The 17,259-nt window shown below is 46.8% G+C and overlaps 1 protein-coding gene across 1 annotated transcript in view; it reads right to left on the reverse strand.

The window, feature by feature from the left end:
- The window catches only part of NEURL1B (neuralized E3 ubiquitin protein ligase 1B), a 33,002-nt gene that overhangs the window by 4,454 nt on the left and 11,289 nt on the right, over positions 1-17,259 (reverse strand). Inside the window, exons 2-4 of the mRNA XM_027643639.1 lie at positions 4,651-5,211; positions 1,163-1,870; positions 144-269 (exon numbers count right to left, since the gene is read on the reverse strand). Of these exons, the coding sequence (XP_027499440.1) occupies positions 144-269; positions 1,163-1,870; positions 4,651-5,211 (1,395 nt within the window). The remainder of the gene's footprint in view (positions 1-143; positions 270-1,162; positions 1,871-4,650; positions 5,212-17,259) is intronic.

Consider the following 17,259-nt stretch of genomic DNA (forward strand, 5'->3'; position numbering starts at 1 on the left):
TTCCTACAGTTCCTTCTGTCAGTCTGGGAGGAAATGTAACATCTCCCCCTAACCTTGCCCTGCTGTCTTGCACAGCCCCAGCCCCATCTCATGCTGGATTCCTGTCTTGCTGTGGTGGGAGCTGAGGGCCAGGCTGTCCTTACCCAGCGATGACTCTGAAGCTGATGACGACCTGTTCACGCTGAAGGCCATGTCCGAGTCACTGTCGTACTGGGAGCCGCCGGGGGATCCTGAGGGCGAGACGGTCACCGGGCTGGACTGCACCGTGCCTGAGAACACAGGAGAGAGCTGAGTTGAGCTCGCCATGGGCAAGAGACACCCCAACCCCAGCTAAACACTGCTGAGTGGCTCCCACCCCACACACACAGGGTGCTGCAGGGTAAAGCCCAGCTTCTGAGTGAAGTGCTGCCCCTTAGTAATGATATGTAGTGACTTTGGAGGTGCACGATTTTGGATGTGACCTCCAGGGTCTGGACTTCATTATGCCATTGTACGATGCCTGTTCAGTGCTTCAGTGAAGAACCAGGTTATCTGACATTTGGGGTATAAAGTCACTTCCCCACAGACCCAATCTCTCCAGCAGCAGTGGTCCCAAGCTGTCGCTGTCTCACTGTCAGCTGGGTAAGGGCATTGCTTTGGATGAGGAAAACCTGCTTTACAAAGTCATCAGTGTCTGCTTTTCTGATAGAATCCCTTCTGATAGATCCAGCAATGGATCAAAAGTGCCAGCTGATACCCAAGCTGTGGCAGTGCTTGAGCAGTGATTAGTGTCCAATAAACATGCTTAAACCAGGGCTGTGCTCACAAACGTCATCATCCTTACCAAGGCAAGAATTTAATACCTTTTGGCTGGGAGTTTATAAAGAATCCCTTTAAAAACAAAGCCACCGAAATACAGCTGCTTCCCCTCACAGCCATCTCTGCCTGCTGCTTATTTTATGTCTCGAGTCTCATCCATTTCTGAGGGACTTATATAGGCTGCACACATCTAGGTGACAGCCACCATGCCTCACTCACTTTTGTTTGCAAACACAAGGTGAGATCAGGAGCTGCTTCCTCACATCGCTGAACACTGTGAGTGCAAACCTGTAGCTCTGGTTCTGGACCAGGGAACTTCACAAGCCAGGTGCTCCCCGATATCCTTTCTTTTGGCTGCACTTACCCAGTATTTTGAGCTGGTTGATCACACCATGGATTGTAAAAAACACCCAGAGAGACTGTGAGGTGTCCACACACATCAGCATTCCTCGGCTGGCTCCATTCACCCCGTGGTGCACCTCTCCATTCGGCAAGACCATGAAGCTGAGAATGTCGCCGTTGTTGAGGACCGGGAACGCTCGGTAAACCACCCAGTACTCCTTGCGGTCCAAGAGAAAGTCTGGATCTGCCGGGAGCTCATTTGTCCGTAAAGTACTCGGATCACAAGAAGTGATGCCAAATGAAAGGGCCCCGTAGTATGGCAACCCAAGGTGTCCTACTTCCACAAAGAGGCTTTCACCGATGTGCAAAGGCCGGTCAGAAAACACCAAAGTCCTATTGCTTTCTTGCCAGTTGGTGCACGCAACCATCCGGTCCTGAGAAAAGGTGACGTCAGGGCCGCGGGTGGGGTGGAACCGCAGGTCTGTGTCCAGGAAGGCCGGGACCCCCTGCGCGTGATGCCGCCGGTTTGGGCAGCAGGGGATGATGTGGTTGTCTGTCGCAAGTCCTGGTACCCGGCTTAGGTTTAGGTTTGCAATTTTAGCCACCACTTGGTTGTTCTCTAGCTCATTGTTGTTGAAGTTGGCTGAGTCGTGGTTGCTCTGTGGAAGGCAGGTGCTGAGCCGGGCAGTGCTGAGCCGGGCAGTGGTCATGGTCTCTGCGAACATGCTATCTGTGAGATAAACCCAGTGACACAGGCATTAGAGTCAAGATACAACTGCCTACTTCTATGGTTATAATTATTATTTCAGCCTACAGATTCAGTCCCTCTGAATGGAAAAAATCAGCCAGAGGTCAACTAGTAATTGGTGGAGAGTCAGGTGTGGAGCAGGCAGAAGGCAGACAAATAGCTGCATCTTGGCACGAGCCAAGGAAAAACAAGAGTTTCAAAGTACCCATGTGATCTGGGAGTTCCCTGCACTGGCGAACTGGAAAAAGCTGTAAACCAATGTGGTCCTACAGCTTTCTCAGTGGAGAGGTCTAATAGCTTTGAGATCACTCTGTAAAAGAAGGAAACATCTCAATATCTTGTTGTCCAAAGCTCTTGTGCCAGTCAAATCCACAACACAGTGATGGGCAAAGGAACACAAGCACGATATTCTTTCCACACTCCTCGTCATTGCCTTATAACTGTGTCCAGGCACAGGTGTGTCTAAGAGAGGGCATTTTAAGGAAGATTTCAAGTTTTGTATCTCAGGGGTGTTCTCACCCCTGCAGAGATTTTGAATGGAGAGCTCGTCACAAAAGCTACTTCCTGCAGGTGTTAGAATGATTTTTATGGCAGAGAATTGTTTTCCCTTTTCACAGCAAAGGGAAAGTCAGGATGTTGATCCTTAATTCATTTTCCAGATTTTCACTTTGGCCATGCCAGGCTGGGGGGACGATGTAAAGGTGTGGAGAAGTTTGGGAGTGTCCTTCCTTCTACCTCCAGCCCTGCCCAGGGCAGCCTGGACACTTGACTCTGAAGGCAAGGCCTCAACCCACTGAGCAAAGTCGAAGCATGTGGAAGTAAAGAGTCTGTGTGAATGAAGCAGACTCCTGGTCTTCCCAGAGATGGGGGTGAAGAAGCCCAGCACCAACACTGCCTGCTCCTTGAAGGAGAAAATCACCAGGCTTTTACCAAAGAAGGAAAAACACTCAAATCCAGCCAGCATCTGCAAAGCAGAGGCTGCCTCAGCAGCAGGAAAGGCTACTGGGGTAGACTGATGCCTGGACCAGCTCCTTCTAGCAAGGACAGGGTGTCTGGCAAGAAAGAGTAAGACATCCAAGCTTCATGATGGATATGCCCCATCCCTGGAAGTGTTCGAGGACAGGTTGGACAGGGCTTGGAGCAACCTGGTCGAGTGGAAGGTGTGCCTGTGCAAGGCAGGAGGTTGGAACTGGATGATCTTTAAGGTCCTTTCCAACACAAACCATTCTGTGATTCTACAATTCATAATGCTGAAAGGTGCATTTTGTGCATCAGAACTGGAGTTATATTTTACAGCTTTCTCAACTCACAAAATTTTGGGAGGAAGAGACAGAGACAAGCATATCCTCTAAGACACCACCACATCTGTAGCAAGGAGTTCGGGTCCCCTGGTGCTCCAGATCATCGCCCTGATGATCGTGCTGAACATTGCCCTGACTCCCAAGGCAGTTTGCAGGGTTTGGTATTTTAATAAAAAAAAGAAAACATCAGAGTACAGGTGCTCCCAGGCTGAGTCTTTCACTCTGCACACTTGGATGCTGCAGGCATGACAGGGGGTGGGGGACAGAAAGATACAGCATTTTATTTTTCTAACTCCAATCTAATGAGGAAGAAGGAGTGCTCTGGTGAAGCAGCTGCCCTGGCCAACACAGCAAACACTCCTGCTCTGTGATGAGCACCAGAGGCTGGAGTGCATCACAATTGCAATTACAGGATAAGCTACTGGTAAGGTTTAATTACACATTTGAGGCACAGCAGACAGGGAAAAGTGTTGTTTATGTGTAGCCTTCTCGCCTGTAAAATAATTGGCACCATTCAGAAGAATATGTGATGTAGCTGCCTGCCCACTGGACTAACCATTTCACAGCTTATCACTAGTGTCTGCTCTGTGCCAGGACGGCAGCACCATCCCCTCAAGCAGGTGCAGCTGAGTTTGGCTGTTAAAACTCAATCAGCTCCTAGGAGCCTCTGGGAAAGGGCAACACTTGTATTTTAAAAGGATTCCCTGTGGTGTAGCCCAGTTCAAAACCTTCCATCTAACACTGAATTCACTTGAAATTTCAGTGCCATAAAAGTCACAAAAGAAAAGTCATTCCATGGCAATCAGCTTGATTTGCTAATGGGAACAAATTTCTCCCCTCTTTCAGCCCTCCTCAAGGATGATGCCTTTAAATCAGCCAGTCACCACCTGAATGCAGTGATCTGTGGGATGCCCATGTGTAAGGGAAGGGTGAATCAGGTCATGTCTGCAAATCCAGCCCCTTAAACTGCCAGTCTGGGTGGGACCAAGGCCAAGAGAGAGAGGCTGGAGAAAGGCTCCAGGAAACTCTTGGGCCGTTGGTGGTAGTTTTCAATGGACTGGCAGTAACTGGTAGCTGGGAAAGAATGAAGTCAGCACTGGTCATCTTTGTCTGCTCAGTCCCTGGGACGTTGCTGTAAGCAGCACCACGTTTTTCCATGCCACAGCAGCACATCCAGCTCAGAGAAAGCTGGGTGAAGTCAAAGGTAAAGATTTCCATTTATCCCTTCACATGGCTGCTATAACGTGCAGCCTTAGGGCTTTCCATCACATCTCTAAATATATTGCTTTCTGGATCCCTAGTGCTGGCAAAAGGAAAATGGTTAATTTGAGGTACAAAACCAACAGCAAATCAATTTTCTTAACTGTTCCATAGAAATGATCAACCAGATGGATCATGCATCATTTCTACCTGATTATGCCTCTGTAGAAAGAGCAACCAGAAGAGCAAACACATACTTACCTAGTATCTGCACTTCATGGGTAATTCCGTAGACATCTATGAGTGCCCAAAGAGGACCGGAAACTTTAATACCACAGTGAAACAGTATTGGCTCCTCATCATTAATACTGTAGAAGACTCTCCCATGACGATCAACCCAGAAGGCCAAGATATTGTCCCTCACAGCAAACCTCTCCGGCAAAGCTTTGGCCCAGTATCCGGGACGGGTCACCAGGTCTGGACAGGCGTACTTTGGTATCTCGTCAGAGCTCATCTGCGACGGGTCGTGGATGGTGAAGCCGAAGCGCAGGGCCCCGCTCCAGCCGTGGTGCACAGCCACCAGCTTCAGCCGCACCTTCTCGTAGAGGTGGATGGGCCGGTTGGTGAAGGTGACCCCGTTGCAGAAACTGTTCCTCCGCGTGGCCTTGCGGGAGTGAACGTCCAGGCGCACGTTCTTGCCTTTGGCTTGGGAGTGGAAACGCGGCGGCTCCGTGATGGCGAGGACCGAGCGCCTCTCATGGCTGCTGTTGGGCAGGCTGTAGTAGGGACGGCTGGAGACAGAGCGGGTCTGGTGGTTTGTGTCTGCAAAAGGAGAAATCAGTGGCTCTGTCAGAAGTGCTTGACCCGGGCCACGTGCTGGATCAGCCCTGCCTTGCCGGGGGTGCCCTGCGCTCCTCGCTAGGACCCGCTATTTAATCTTACAACATTGTGCTTATCCACAATCTGCTCATTGTTGTCCCAGTTTGGCGCTCAGCCTTATGCAAATACAAGGCAAATGTAGCTCTCAGGGCAAAGGTTAGGCAGCTTCCCTTCTACGCCCAGCAAAGCTGGATGGAAAGGAACATCCTTTGTTCCCATCAGATGCATCCTATTGCACTCGGAAAGGCTTAACACCTGTGCCTGTGGCTCCGGGTTTCCTATTTGCAATGCCTGTGTTGTTAACTCACATGGCAGCCAGAGACACATCAGCTCTGAGAATGGTGACATGTCAGAGGTGCTCGAGATGAACACAGATGTAGGAGACTGATTTTTTTGGACATGAAAGCACTGGCTCCTCTGGGCCCTAATTTTATAGCAATGAACAGGCACTTCTGAACAACACAAATAAACCAACACATTTAGCAGCTGGAGCGCTACCTCTGCATCACCAGGCTGTTCTTCCAAAACTTTCAACCCATCCACTGGTTCAGATATCAGATGCAACTGCCACATTAAGGAGCATTTCACCCTGCAAAGCCTTGATTTTACATAGAACCTTCCATTTGAGCTCAAAGCACTTTATAAATGGTGATTGTTTTCAGCTTCACAGCACCGCAGATGGCACAGAAATCCTGCCATCCTCGTTTTACAGATGGGAGAAGGAGAATTTATGGGTGAGATCTTTCAGCATTTTAAGTCAATAACAATTTTGAGACCAATTTCAAGAAAAGCAGATTTGGGGCCTAAAATGAAGTTCACACAAGCACAAAGCAGAAATGAAAAAAGCTCAACTTTTAATCTTAAGCCTTAGCTATGAGCTCCCTGAGGTGGAGACAATCTCTTTTGCATATCCTTGAATACGTGGGGTTTTGCTCCAGGACCTGGGATCCCATCACACCACCACCACCACCATGGTGCTCCAGGCAATTTGGTCTCCCCATTTCCCACCCACTCCACCTCTCCTCCTCTCTGCACCTGGCTTTGTAGATTTTTAAAGCAAAAACGGAACGTATCCTCAGTGCTCCAAGGTATCCTGTTAAATATAAAACTGCATCACATGCTCACATTCATTTTGAAATATTTTGCCACATCTGAAGCTTTAGAAGCCGCCTGCCTGGTCCTTCCTTCAAGCTGCTTCCTCCCTGCGTGTAACCCCAGGCTTTGCTTCGTGACAAGGGATGGATTTTCTGACACTTTCCTGTCTTGGAAAAAACCACCAGAAGATGCTGGGAGCGCAGCTGGAAGAGCTGGCAGGAGGCTGCAGTTGTGACACCTTTTTCTGCAAGCAAAACCATAGCAGACAGGGCAGCAAGAGGCTGGGACCTGCATTTGTGTCTGAATTAACAGAGGCACTAAGCAACCACTGCCTTTGCAAATGAAAGATAAGAGGGGTCACAGACAAGATCTGAACACAGGATTAGCCCTTGCAATCAGGCATCTGCGACAGAAGTCAAAGAGTTACAAAGGCAAAAAGCTTCTGTTTGCAGCAAGACAAAAAGGGCAATCCTAAATTGTGACAGGCAAGTGCAGCAGCTGAACAAAAGGTGGGTTTATGTTTCTTCCTTCTGTACGTGATAGTCACTGTGTAGCACCAGGTAATGGTTAATCCTGTCCTACACCGGTGTAAATAAATACATCCTTGCTCTTACACAGTGGGAGGGGGTTGCCGTTTCCATGGCAGGGCCATGAAGGCAGAGTCCTGGGGAAGACGGGGAGAAGAGAAGATCCCCCCCTGCCCCAACTGAAAGTAAGTGCCCTGGTCTCAATGTCCCTGTGTTGGCCAGGAGGCAGAAGGAGGGAAGAGAGCTTTTGTTCTCCTCTCCACTATCCCAAGAATACCCTGCTTTCCACTCCCAGTACAGCACCAGCCTTCCTCCCACATCAACCTGCAGGAGAAAAGACACGTGTAAAGACAGAGCATGGCAGGACATGATTCCTCCAGCACCGCTCCAGGGCAGGTTCTTCTCACACCACTTTTGGAAGGCACAGAGGACTGAGGTGGCAGTGACAGTGCCAGCAGCACAAGTGACAGAAGAGCAATGACACAGGCACCCACTTCAAACGCAGCTTCGGGTCCACCCTGCCAGAGAGGAACTTGGGGACAGGGTCTGGTACTTTTTGTTTTGTTTTTTTAAAAACAGGAAAGCATATTGTGACTAAACAATAGGAAAGTCCCCATAAGGAAATGAATGGATAATTTATTTATAACATCGTCCCCTCCTCGCATGAACACCTGCTGGTTGCCACCAGGAATAAAGCCTGACATAACCCGAGGCAGGGGAGGCAGAGCTTTCCCACTGAAACACGCCTGAAGCTGAGCTGGGGCATGTGCTTTACTCATTATGTACTGACGGGGACTAGGCAAGCTCAACAGGATGTTTGTGCCTTTGAACTGCCCGAATTTGCAGCTCAGCTTCCACGGTTTGGATCACATTTCAGTCCCTCTGCTATTTCTCCAAATCCTCTTCTCTCCTGACTGTGCTTTCCTACCCAAAAGCCGGTCGGTGGGATAATGACAGCCAAGCTCATGGCAGAAGTGCCACCCTACCCAAGGGTGCCTGACAGGCAGCAAAGAGCTATGCCAACTCTTTTTTTCAGCTATGAGATTCCTTCAACGCTTTGAGCAAGTAATCTCTTCTCTTTCTGCCTCACTTCCCTGTCTGAGAGTAACACTATTCCTCCACCCCACAGGAAGCCAAATGGATTAAAAAATATAAGATTTTCAAACCCTTCAATCCGTGAGCCCTGTAAGCATGTTGGCAGGCTGGCTACATCATCACATGGGACCTACTGAGTCCCCCAAGGGATGTCTTGAGGTTCCATCCAACATTTTCCTTAATTTTATTCCAGAGTTTTCCATTTTTCATCCCTAGTCTCACTAACTGCAAACATGATGCTCACAGCATGTCCCTTAAACACACAAGAGAGACTTCAGCACATATAAATTAAGGCAGGAAAATGGAAGAAAAAGCTGAAGTGAAGGATGAAGAATGGTCTAAGGCTCCTCACTGTAACGTGCAGAAGAAACCCTTTTGGCAAGGCAGCATTTCCATCTACATCCTTATGGTGTCAGACAACACTGAAACAGATTTGGGTTATGGGGCCCCATGCTCTCAACTGCACATCTGAAGCTTCACCTGCTTTCCAAAAGGCCAGCGCATTCATTTCGGAGGTTATGCTGACCTTTGGAGAGGTATTTTAACAGACGTGCACTTTGCATTTCAAAAAGGTACAGCAGGCAGACCATGGACAAATTCCACATATTTATCATGGTTCCAGTTCTAAAAATAAACATTTTTTTCACCCATTTGTTCACAGCATTGGGTTTGCAGCGGCACTGTAATCCCACTGACAGCAGCAGACAAAATTCAGCACAAGAGCCCTCTCTGAGGCTGGTGCTCTCCAGGGTGTGGGATGGAGGAGGCTGCTCAGCTGGGGAGTGACCTTAAGCCAGATCAATCCTGTCTTCACTTGCCTGGACAAGCCAGGCAGGAATAATACCCCTAAATCGAGGGAGAAGGGAATAGCATTCAAAGAGACCAGAGCTACAGCAGTCACAGTGAGGGCAGCCTGACAGGAGGAGGAGGAGAGCACTGCCCCTCCAATAAATCCATGGTCTGCATCAAAAGACATTCCCTGTGGCCCACAGCCCTTTCCTGAGGACCCCCTCCAAGTAAATCCACGACAAGAGATGCACAGGATCACAAGGGGCAGCTTGGTGCCAAACAGGGATGTGTCCTGGATACAGTGAGGATGTCAAGGGAACAGAAATTACTGGGACCATCACCCAGCTCACAGCAGATACGGCTCATCAGCGGGCTGAGGAAGCATGGTCTCCTTGTGCTGTTCAGAGAAAGGCTGAGAGGTTCAGAGGAGAGGCTGAAAAGCTCAGAGGAGAGGCTGAGAGGCAGCAGAGTGTGGCCTGAAATCTGTCTATTCAGCCTTATTGCACAGGTGAAAGGGAATCCACTGAACACACCCACACCTTATCTTTATGGCTGCTGCTTTATCTGTAACATGAGAACTTTTTCCTATTACAGTAGATAGTTGGGTCGGCGCTGCTGCAACACCCCTGTTGAACATTAAACAGAGTGTCTGGAGAGAGAGGGCAGGTGGCTTTTGCTTTGTGATAGGAAAATCCCACCAGGTGGGGACAAGAAGGCCAAGTTCACTGCATGACTGCGAGCTTAGAAACAGCCCTCCTGGACTGAAGTCAATCCCAGTGTGGTCCAGTCAAAGTATGGTCCTCACTATACTCGTCCCACAGCATCTCGACTGCCAGAGATGATGCAGCCGGACACTGGAAGGCTGGGAGAGACATATTGGGCAACTACTGCAGATAACAAACATTAACAGTAACACAAGACAGGATTCTGCTCCAGTGAGATCTTATCTTCTGAGAACAGGAGATAAATATCATTTCACATAAAAATTAAGTGCACTGCCCAGACATTTTTTTTTTTAATGCAGAAAACGTTTTGGGGAGCTCTGTGGGAAACACTGGTGTCGCCTATTCCATGGTCACCAGTGTGAATTTGTAAAGTTAGGCAACTAAATCCACTACAAGGCTGCTACAAAAAAAACCTGGCCTCATTCCTGAACGTCCTGCTGGCTCAAACACTGGAAAACTCAACAATTAATAAATATCCCCCATGTAAATTCCTGTGGTTTGCATAACTAGCCCAGAGCCCTGGTTTGATGGAAGGTCACCCTGCCTCGTCCTCTAACCTGAAACAAACTTCCAAGGAGTTAAAAAATGGTTCACTTGCAATAGAAGGATACAGAAATTGAGGTGTTAAGGGACACTGAAGAGCCTGTTATGAATTACAGGAAATGTGACATTTTTTAAGAAACATTTGTGAAGGAGGGGAGGAGGAAAGACAGAAGTTGTTTTTTCATTAGAAGACGGTGTGTTGTGGGACTGAGGTGACTCTTGATGCAAATATCTAATGGATATATATAATTTTTCACTGGAGAACAGTTCAGAAAAATCCTTGGCAGAGAATGGGGATTGATTTTAGCTTGCAAGAATTGAGTTTTCCCTGCCTTCACAAGAAAACCCTCTTGCTCTGTGGCTAATGTTTGAGACCAAACATTTTACAGGGAATTTAAAAAAAAATGCTAAAATCAATTTTTTTTCTAGGCAGAGGCTAATGACACATTTACTCTCGGCTTCTAGGTGTTGTTCCACGAAAACAGAGAGGTATTTCTCTAACAGCATTTTGCCAAACCCTTTTGTTCTGATCCTTTCTCTCAAACCAGCAAACACAGGCAACTCCAGCAACTCCAGGCTTCTCCATCTCCTTTCTCCAGCCATGTCCTCAGGAAATGAGCTCTTGCATTTCTGCTTTCAGCTTTAGCTCTTTCCTTGCACTGGGGAGCTCATATCAAAGTTCAACCACATCCCAGAAAAGAATGTCTGCCTTGACAGGAAAGCCAATGCCAAGCCTTAGCTCTCCTGGTTATCTGAGCATCTCCTCATGACAACAGCACCGGAGCCAAAAGATGGCAAGTGCAGCTGAAACACCGATGTCTCCCTCCCAGAAACCACCAGCTGGCTCCAAGCAGAAAATAAAACATGACAGAAGTTCTGCTCCAAGGATGGAAAGTGCTGATGGCAAATCCTCCATGACCTAGAAGTTATCACAGAGCCCCAAAGACTGAAGAGAGCCAGCAGTCTCCCAGATCAGGCAGGAATACTCTCCCAGCCCACTTCCAAACCTTCTGCTTGACTTTGCTTTTGGTGGTGAAGGAAATCAAATGTGACACAAAGAAAGCCAGTGCATGACTTCAATGGTGAGGCATTTTCAGAGCAAAGTGGGGAGCCCTGAGCTAAACCATTATAGGCTGGTGGATCAGGCTGTAGAGCAGGGTCTGCTATCAAAAAACCTACTGCTGGGCCTGCAAGTAAAGGTCCGACCACCCACGCTTGCCTCCATCTCCCCGTTCCCCTGTTTCTCTCCTGTTGTGCCTCTCAGTGTCAGCACGCAGGAATTTTGCTGCAAAGTTGGCTCCATCTTTATTACAGGCTTTTAGTTCTCCTGCATATAAATAGCACTAAGTATACACAGAAGCCAGCGATTAAGCATGGAAAAAAATCTCCTCTTCCCCGTATTATTAGCGAATCTGGGTCAATGAGTCTGCAACTCTAGTAACAAATTCTTAGAGTTGGTTAATGAGAGACAGAGTGAGAGTGAGCGGGACGGAGAAAAGGCAGGGTTCATGCCATAATCCCTGCTTAAGTCTTTCAGTGCAAGCAATGAAAGCAGCTGCATGACAGATGAGGAGCCTTGGAAATGGCACAGCTTATTGTAATCTGTTATACGGACTCGACACCCAAGTCCACTGGCTCGTGTCAGTCCAGAGGCCACGCTCGTGAGCCAAAGAGCTTTGAAAGATGTCATGGATTTGAAGGTCATCAAGTATGGGATGCAGAACTAGATGAAATTTTTGGCTACTGGCTAAAGATAAAAACATCTTGTCAAAAATAATCAGTCAGCCACTCTTACCGTAGCTCTTATTGGGAATTTTTGGACTATGTTCTCATTAATATGCTGCATATGCGTAAGAGTTCATACACCGTGAGAGCAAACCCATGCCCCTTACTTGATGTATTACAGTTCTGCAAAATTGTTACCTTCTTTAGAAAGTGAAGTTTAACTTGAGGAGAGCAGAGGGCTGCTCAGCTCACTTTATCTTCTAGTCCTAAGCTCAGAGGCTGTTGCACAGTTTTGGGAAGTGATCAAGAGTAATGAGAAGTGAGCAGCTGATGTCTTTTAAAGCAACTACACAAATGGTTTCTGAGGAGTGCTAGGTTGGAAGACTAAATATTTTCCAAATCTAAATGCTCAGCTTGTCAGTCAGTGATTAGAATATTTATTTTTGTGATTTATTATTGTTTTCTAGAAACAGACAATGTGCACCATAACACAGAGAGCATTAAAAGATGCAACACTTCAGGTTGGAAAGACCAGTCTGGAGGAATGAACACAGCTGGAGACTCAAAGATGGGAGGGGAGGAGCAGAGATGTGAACAAAACCCCTCATGTTCTCCGGGGTAACTGCATTCTGCTTAGGTTTACTGAATTCATACTGAAATGGGGTCCAAGTTCCAGGGATTGACAATGTTAAACTATTTTTTCTCAATGGCTGTTACTTTGGGGAGCTCTGAAGCCCAAGAGCAGATTCTGATGCATCAAATCAAGTGCGCTGTCCTCACTGCAAGTTAGCCCAGCTTAGGAGGCCAATAGCCAAGGACCTCAACAGTGGCTTTACTGTTCTGTCACACACCACTTTCTTTGTGCATTCCCTTTTTCCACAGCCTGACCAAGGACAGCCCCACAGCACGTGTGTCAGGGCACCTTTTTCTGTAATGAGAGCACCTGCAGTTATCAGAGGAGAAAGATTCTGTTTTCAGTGTTTTCAGTGCTGTACAGAATGGCTCAAATATAGATTTTCATGGCAACAAGACAGACACAGAGATATTTTAATTTTATAGGATATTGTGCCAGTGGGATCTGTCTCGGAGACCCCTTTCCCTTCCTCCCTGCTCCAGGCGTCCACTGCTGCAGCAGGGACTGCAGACACTGCCTAAGAGCAACCCAAGAGATGCCAAAAACCTGCTGTATTTGTAAGTGCTGATGGTCTCTCAAGGCCACCACGTGGCTCTTGCTTTGAGGTGGGAACACACCCTGTCATTGGATCTGCAGGAGACCCATCACATACTCCTGATTAATCCCTCTGCACAGCAAAGATCTTTGAGGATTTTTCACAGGTTAAAAAAAAAAAAAGGGTTGGTCTCCTTGCCCCCAATTCCTCTCCATTCATTCTTCACTTCCAAGATAACTTTTTCCCTACAGACAGTACAAACAGCTCAGGACTGGTTTACAGAGCAACACGTTATGTTTCAAAAGCATTGCTCTGAACCAGTGTTTTCATTTTCCAATCACGACTGGGATTTGTTGAAGAGTTACAAGAACTTGTGCATGGCATAATCACTGACATTGAAATGGTCCATGCCCTCACTCTCTCCTCTTGCTGCCAGGGCAGCACGTAACAACCATTAATGCAAATAGACTCCCTGCTTCCATTGAGCCTTTTCTTCAGACCAGCTGTACCAAGTCATCTGCACCGGGGATTTATAAATAGTGACCATGTCATTCCAATGTTAATGGCTTTTAATGAAATTGAAGAATGACATGCATTCGCTTTTAATATCCCCGGAGCTGCAATTTTATTCCATCCCATGGTTTCAATACAGCGCTCATGGAAAGACTGCTGGAGCTTGGCACATCCTTCCCACAGCCCATCAATGTGTTGCTTCCAGCATAGACAGGAACAAAAAAGAGGGAAATAATTTTGTTGTCTCTCTGATGCAGGAAACCCACCCATCCCCTACAGACAGGCAGCGTCATGGCACTGCATCACGAGGGCAGCTTGTGACACAGGGAGAAAAAAAGATTTGAACAGTAATAGTGGTAATTTAGCTTCACTTTCGACGCATTGTTCTCTGAAACCCCCCGAAAAGCCAGTGTTTACGTTATCTTCATCCCTCGGGATTCGGGCTGTAAACAATTTACACTTACGCCTTTCCCACCTCCAAAAAGCATGTTTGGAGAAAGGCCAGTACATAAGATGTGCTGTCAGAGCCCTCCCCAGTCTGTGCATGTACCGTGGGTGACTCAGGTGGGGTGTGTGATGCTCAAGCCGAGGGCGTTACGAGCAGAGTGTGATTTCCACACTCACTAAAAACACGTGAAAACTTTCCCCTAAGCAAAGGAGTTGTCCAGCTCCAGGACTACAGAGGAAGAAAAGCTGCAGATGATGGAGCTCTGAGCAGCCTGGTCTAGTGGAAGGTGCCCTTGTGCATGGCAGGGGGGTGGAACAAGATGAGCTTTCTTTAAGGTCCCTTCCAACCCAAAGCAGTCTGTGATTCTGGGAAGGGCAAGATCAGCACTCAGAGAGATGCTGCAAGTGCAGAAAGTAGAGCCCGGCCATTTATTCCTGCCTTCAACTTTTTCTAAGACAACCTTATGATAAAAGGAACAAACCTGCTATTTTTCTTTGCTTCATAATTTTTACAGAAGCCTCTTTTGTCTGTATCTCCTTCCTTCATACTGGTTCTAAGGGTCTCTTTTTTTCTCCTCCTAATTACAACTTCTCTATACTCCAAGGACAGGAAAGAATTCAGTTTAAAAGAAAAAAAAACCAGTAGAGCTATTTCAGTCCAAACAGGGATAGACAACCAGAGAGCCATTAGACTTAACAGTGGCACCCATATAGAGCTTTTGATCTGTCCTAAGGGAGCCACAAAACCATGGGACAAGGGGGAAAAAGGCCTCTAGGAAGGTCTTCTTCCCAGTAAGCCCTGCTTCCAACATGGTGCAGCATTTTCAAACTGTATCCACAGTTCCTTTTATATTTACACACAGTTTAAACAGTGATCTGGCAGCAAGAGGGGAAAATGCTTTGCGAGGAACGCATGGCTGAGGAAGCTAAATAAAGAAGTGGCCAGGTCTTCAATCATCCTATATTTTATATATACAAAGGCTGCGATTCCACTAAGCTTTTCCAAAACAATATGTAAAGAATCCAAAACAGGGTAAAGGGATGGTAATAACTGGTTATAATTAAATCAGGGGGAAAGTACAGCTCTTCCAGTGTGCCAGGCTTGTTTCCTTGGAGGCATGGCCAAGCACGAAGGGACTGGTGGTGGAAACCAGTGGGACTGGTGGGACTGGGAGCTCTAATGGGTTACAGGTAACTGCAAAGGGCTGAGCCCAGTCTGCACTGGTGGGCTGATGCCTCAGGCCAACACTGTCCCAACAGGGTGATTTCAAATAAATTTAACACTGGCCAAACTCTCTTTCCAAGTCATCCGAAGAGCTGATGACTTCACTCAACTCATGTACATTCCAACCTGTACAACAGGATCACATTTTTTTGTTGGCTGTTTTAGTTAATGTTCAGACAAACAAGCTAGAGTTTTTTCTAACTACAGGACATCTTGGGAAACAAATTCAAACATTTTTAACAGAAAAAAAAAAAGTAGAGTTCTGGTCCAGAAACATAGGAAAACACTCAACTAAAAAAAGATGCATCCTTTTTTCCTTAGTTGAAATTTTTTAAAATGCATAGTTTTCTGCTAAGCTATGAAGCCAATCTGAGAGGCAGGTGGTTGTGCAACACTTGGCTGCTGCACGGCTGAGCACTGAGATCCTTTTCCATGATATTTGCAGGACTTAATAAGAGGAAACAAGACCCACTTCAAGACATTAAACTGTCCAAACTAAAGAAAATACAGTCATACCATTACTGGACACACCATGACCTCAGCCCACTTCCTTTATCTCAAATGTCTTCAATTATTTCAACACAAAAAGGATTTGAGTAAGAGAGGTTTATTTTTAAGATTTCATGTCAATCTTAATTCCAGTGGGATTTGATCCCAGCACACCTAAGTCAGTATCAACATTTTTCTCTCTTTACTCTCCCTTTGTGGTACCACAGCCAAGAGATGATAGAGGCAGGTGAAACAAAGAAATCTGGAGATAAGAGGACAGTTCCACGCCTTGTTGAAGATAAATGCCCACTTTTTTTGGCCAGAAAATGTCCAAAGCCTCTTTATGCTCCCTCCTCTAGAGGAAAGGATCACTCCCAAAAGATGGGGTAAAGGTGTGAATTATAGAGCAAACAGCACTGCAATTGCCCAGCTATCAAGTACTAGTTTACACCCTGTTTTCTCACCTTTTTAAAGTGTGTTGTTCAGCACAGCACACTCAGTCAACACCTTCTCAACAGTTCACTGCAGAGCTCCATGTTGTTGTTATTACTATAGCTGTATTTTTAGGGGGGAGTATTCTTTATAGATGCTTTACACCTATAAACCCCCACCGTACTGTCAAATGCCACACTCCTTAGTAACTATGGAATTGGAAATTTTAGAAATCCCACATAAAACAATATAAACAGCTGCCTAAACCCTCCCATTTCCTCTCAGATGGCTCTCGTTTCAATTAACAGAATCAAACTAATTCAGTCACCCACTGGCCTTGTTTGGATTTACTTAGAAAAACACACCTATAAATCACATCTGAAAAACCGTGGGGAGAAAGACTTTGTTTCTCTTTGGGTGGTTCTTTGGGTCCTTTTTTTTTTTTTCTTTTTTTAGAACAGAATTTTACTACCAAACAAAAAATACACAATTACGTGTTGACAGCTTAGAGCCTCTGTGGTTTTGGCCACAATAAAACACTGGCAGCAACACAACTACAAGTTGTCCCTCTGCTTCTCTGAAATAGATGGCACCAAGTGTCTCCCACTTGCATCATCTCCCTGGGACTTCTGAGCTGGAAACATGCTGAAAAAAGGGATGCCAAAGCCTGAAGTCATCAAAACAGATCCACACAGGGGCTTTCCCTCGTCCCAAATCCATCAGACATTGGGTGCTACAGGTGTCATCCGGCCCCTTGTCTGCCAGCATGTCGAGGAATTGGCCTCAGCTGAAGGGGACTGCATTCAGGAAGCCTAAAAATAAACCTGAAAATCATCTGAATGGCAGTGGCCAATGTCCATCCTGGCACAGCTCCGACCATCGACTCAAATCCATAGAGGACGTGCTGCGTGTGCCACAGCAAGGTGTGTCTGCCCTCTGGTATGTGCCTGACCACAGAATCACAGAATCCTTTAGGTTGAAAAAGACCTCTAAGATCAGCAAGTCCAACCTGTGACTGATCACCACCTTGTCAACCAGACCAGAGCACTGAGTGCCACATCCAGTCGTTCCTTGAACACCCCCAGGGGTGGGGTCTCCACCACCTGCCTGGGCAGCCCCTTCCAATGCCTGACAACTATTTCCATGAAGAAATTCTTGAACCTCCCCTGGTACAGCTTGAGGTGATTTCCTCTCATCCTATCACTGGTTACCTGGGA

The sequence above is a fragment of the Corapipo altera genome, unplaced genomic scaffold (genome assembly GCF_003945725.1).
Source record: "Corapipo altera isolate COAL_440 unplaced genomic scaffold, ASM394572v1 75, whole genome shotgun sequence".
Lineage (NCBI taxonomy): Eukaryota > Metazoa > Chordata > Aves > Passeriformes > Pipridae > Corapipo > Corapipo altera.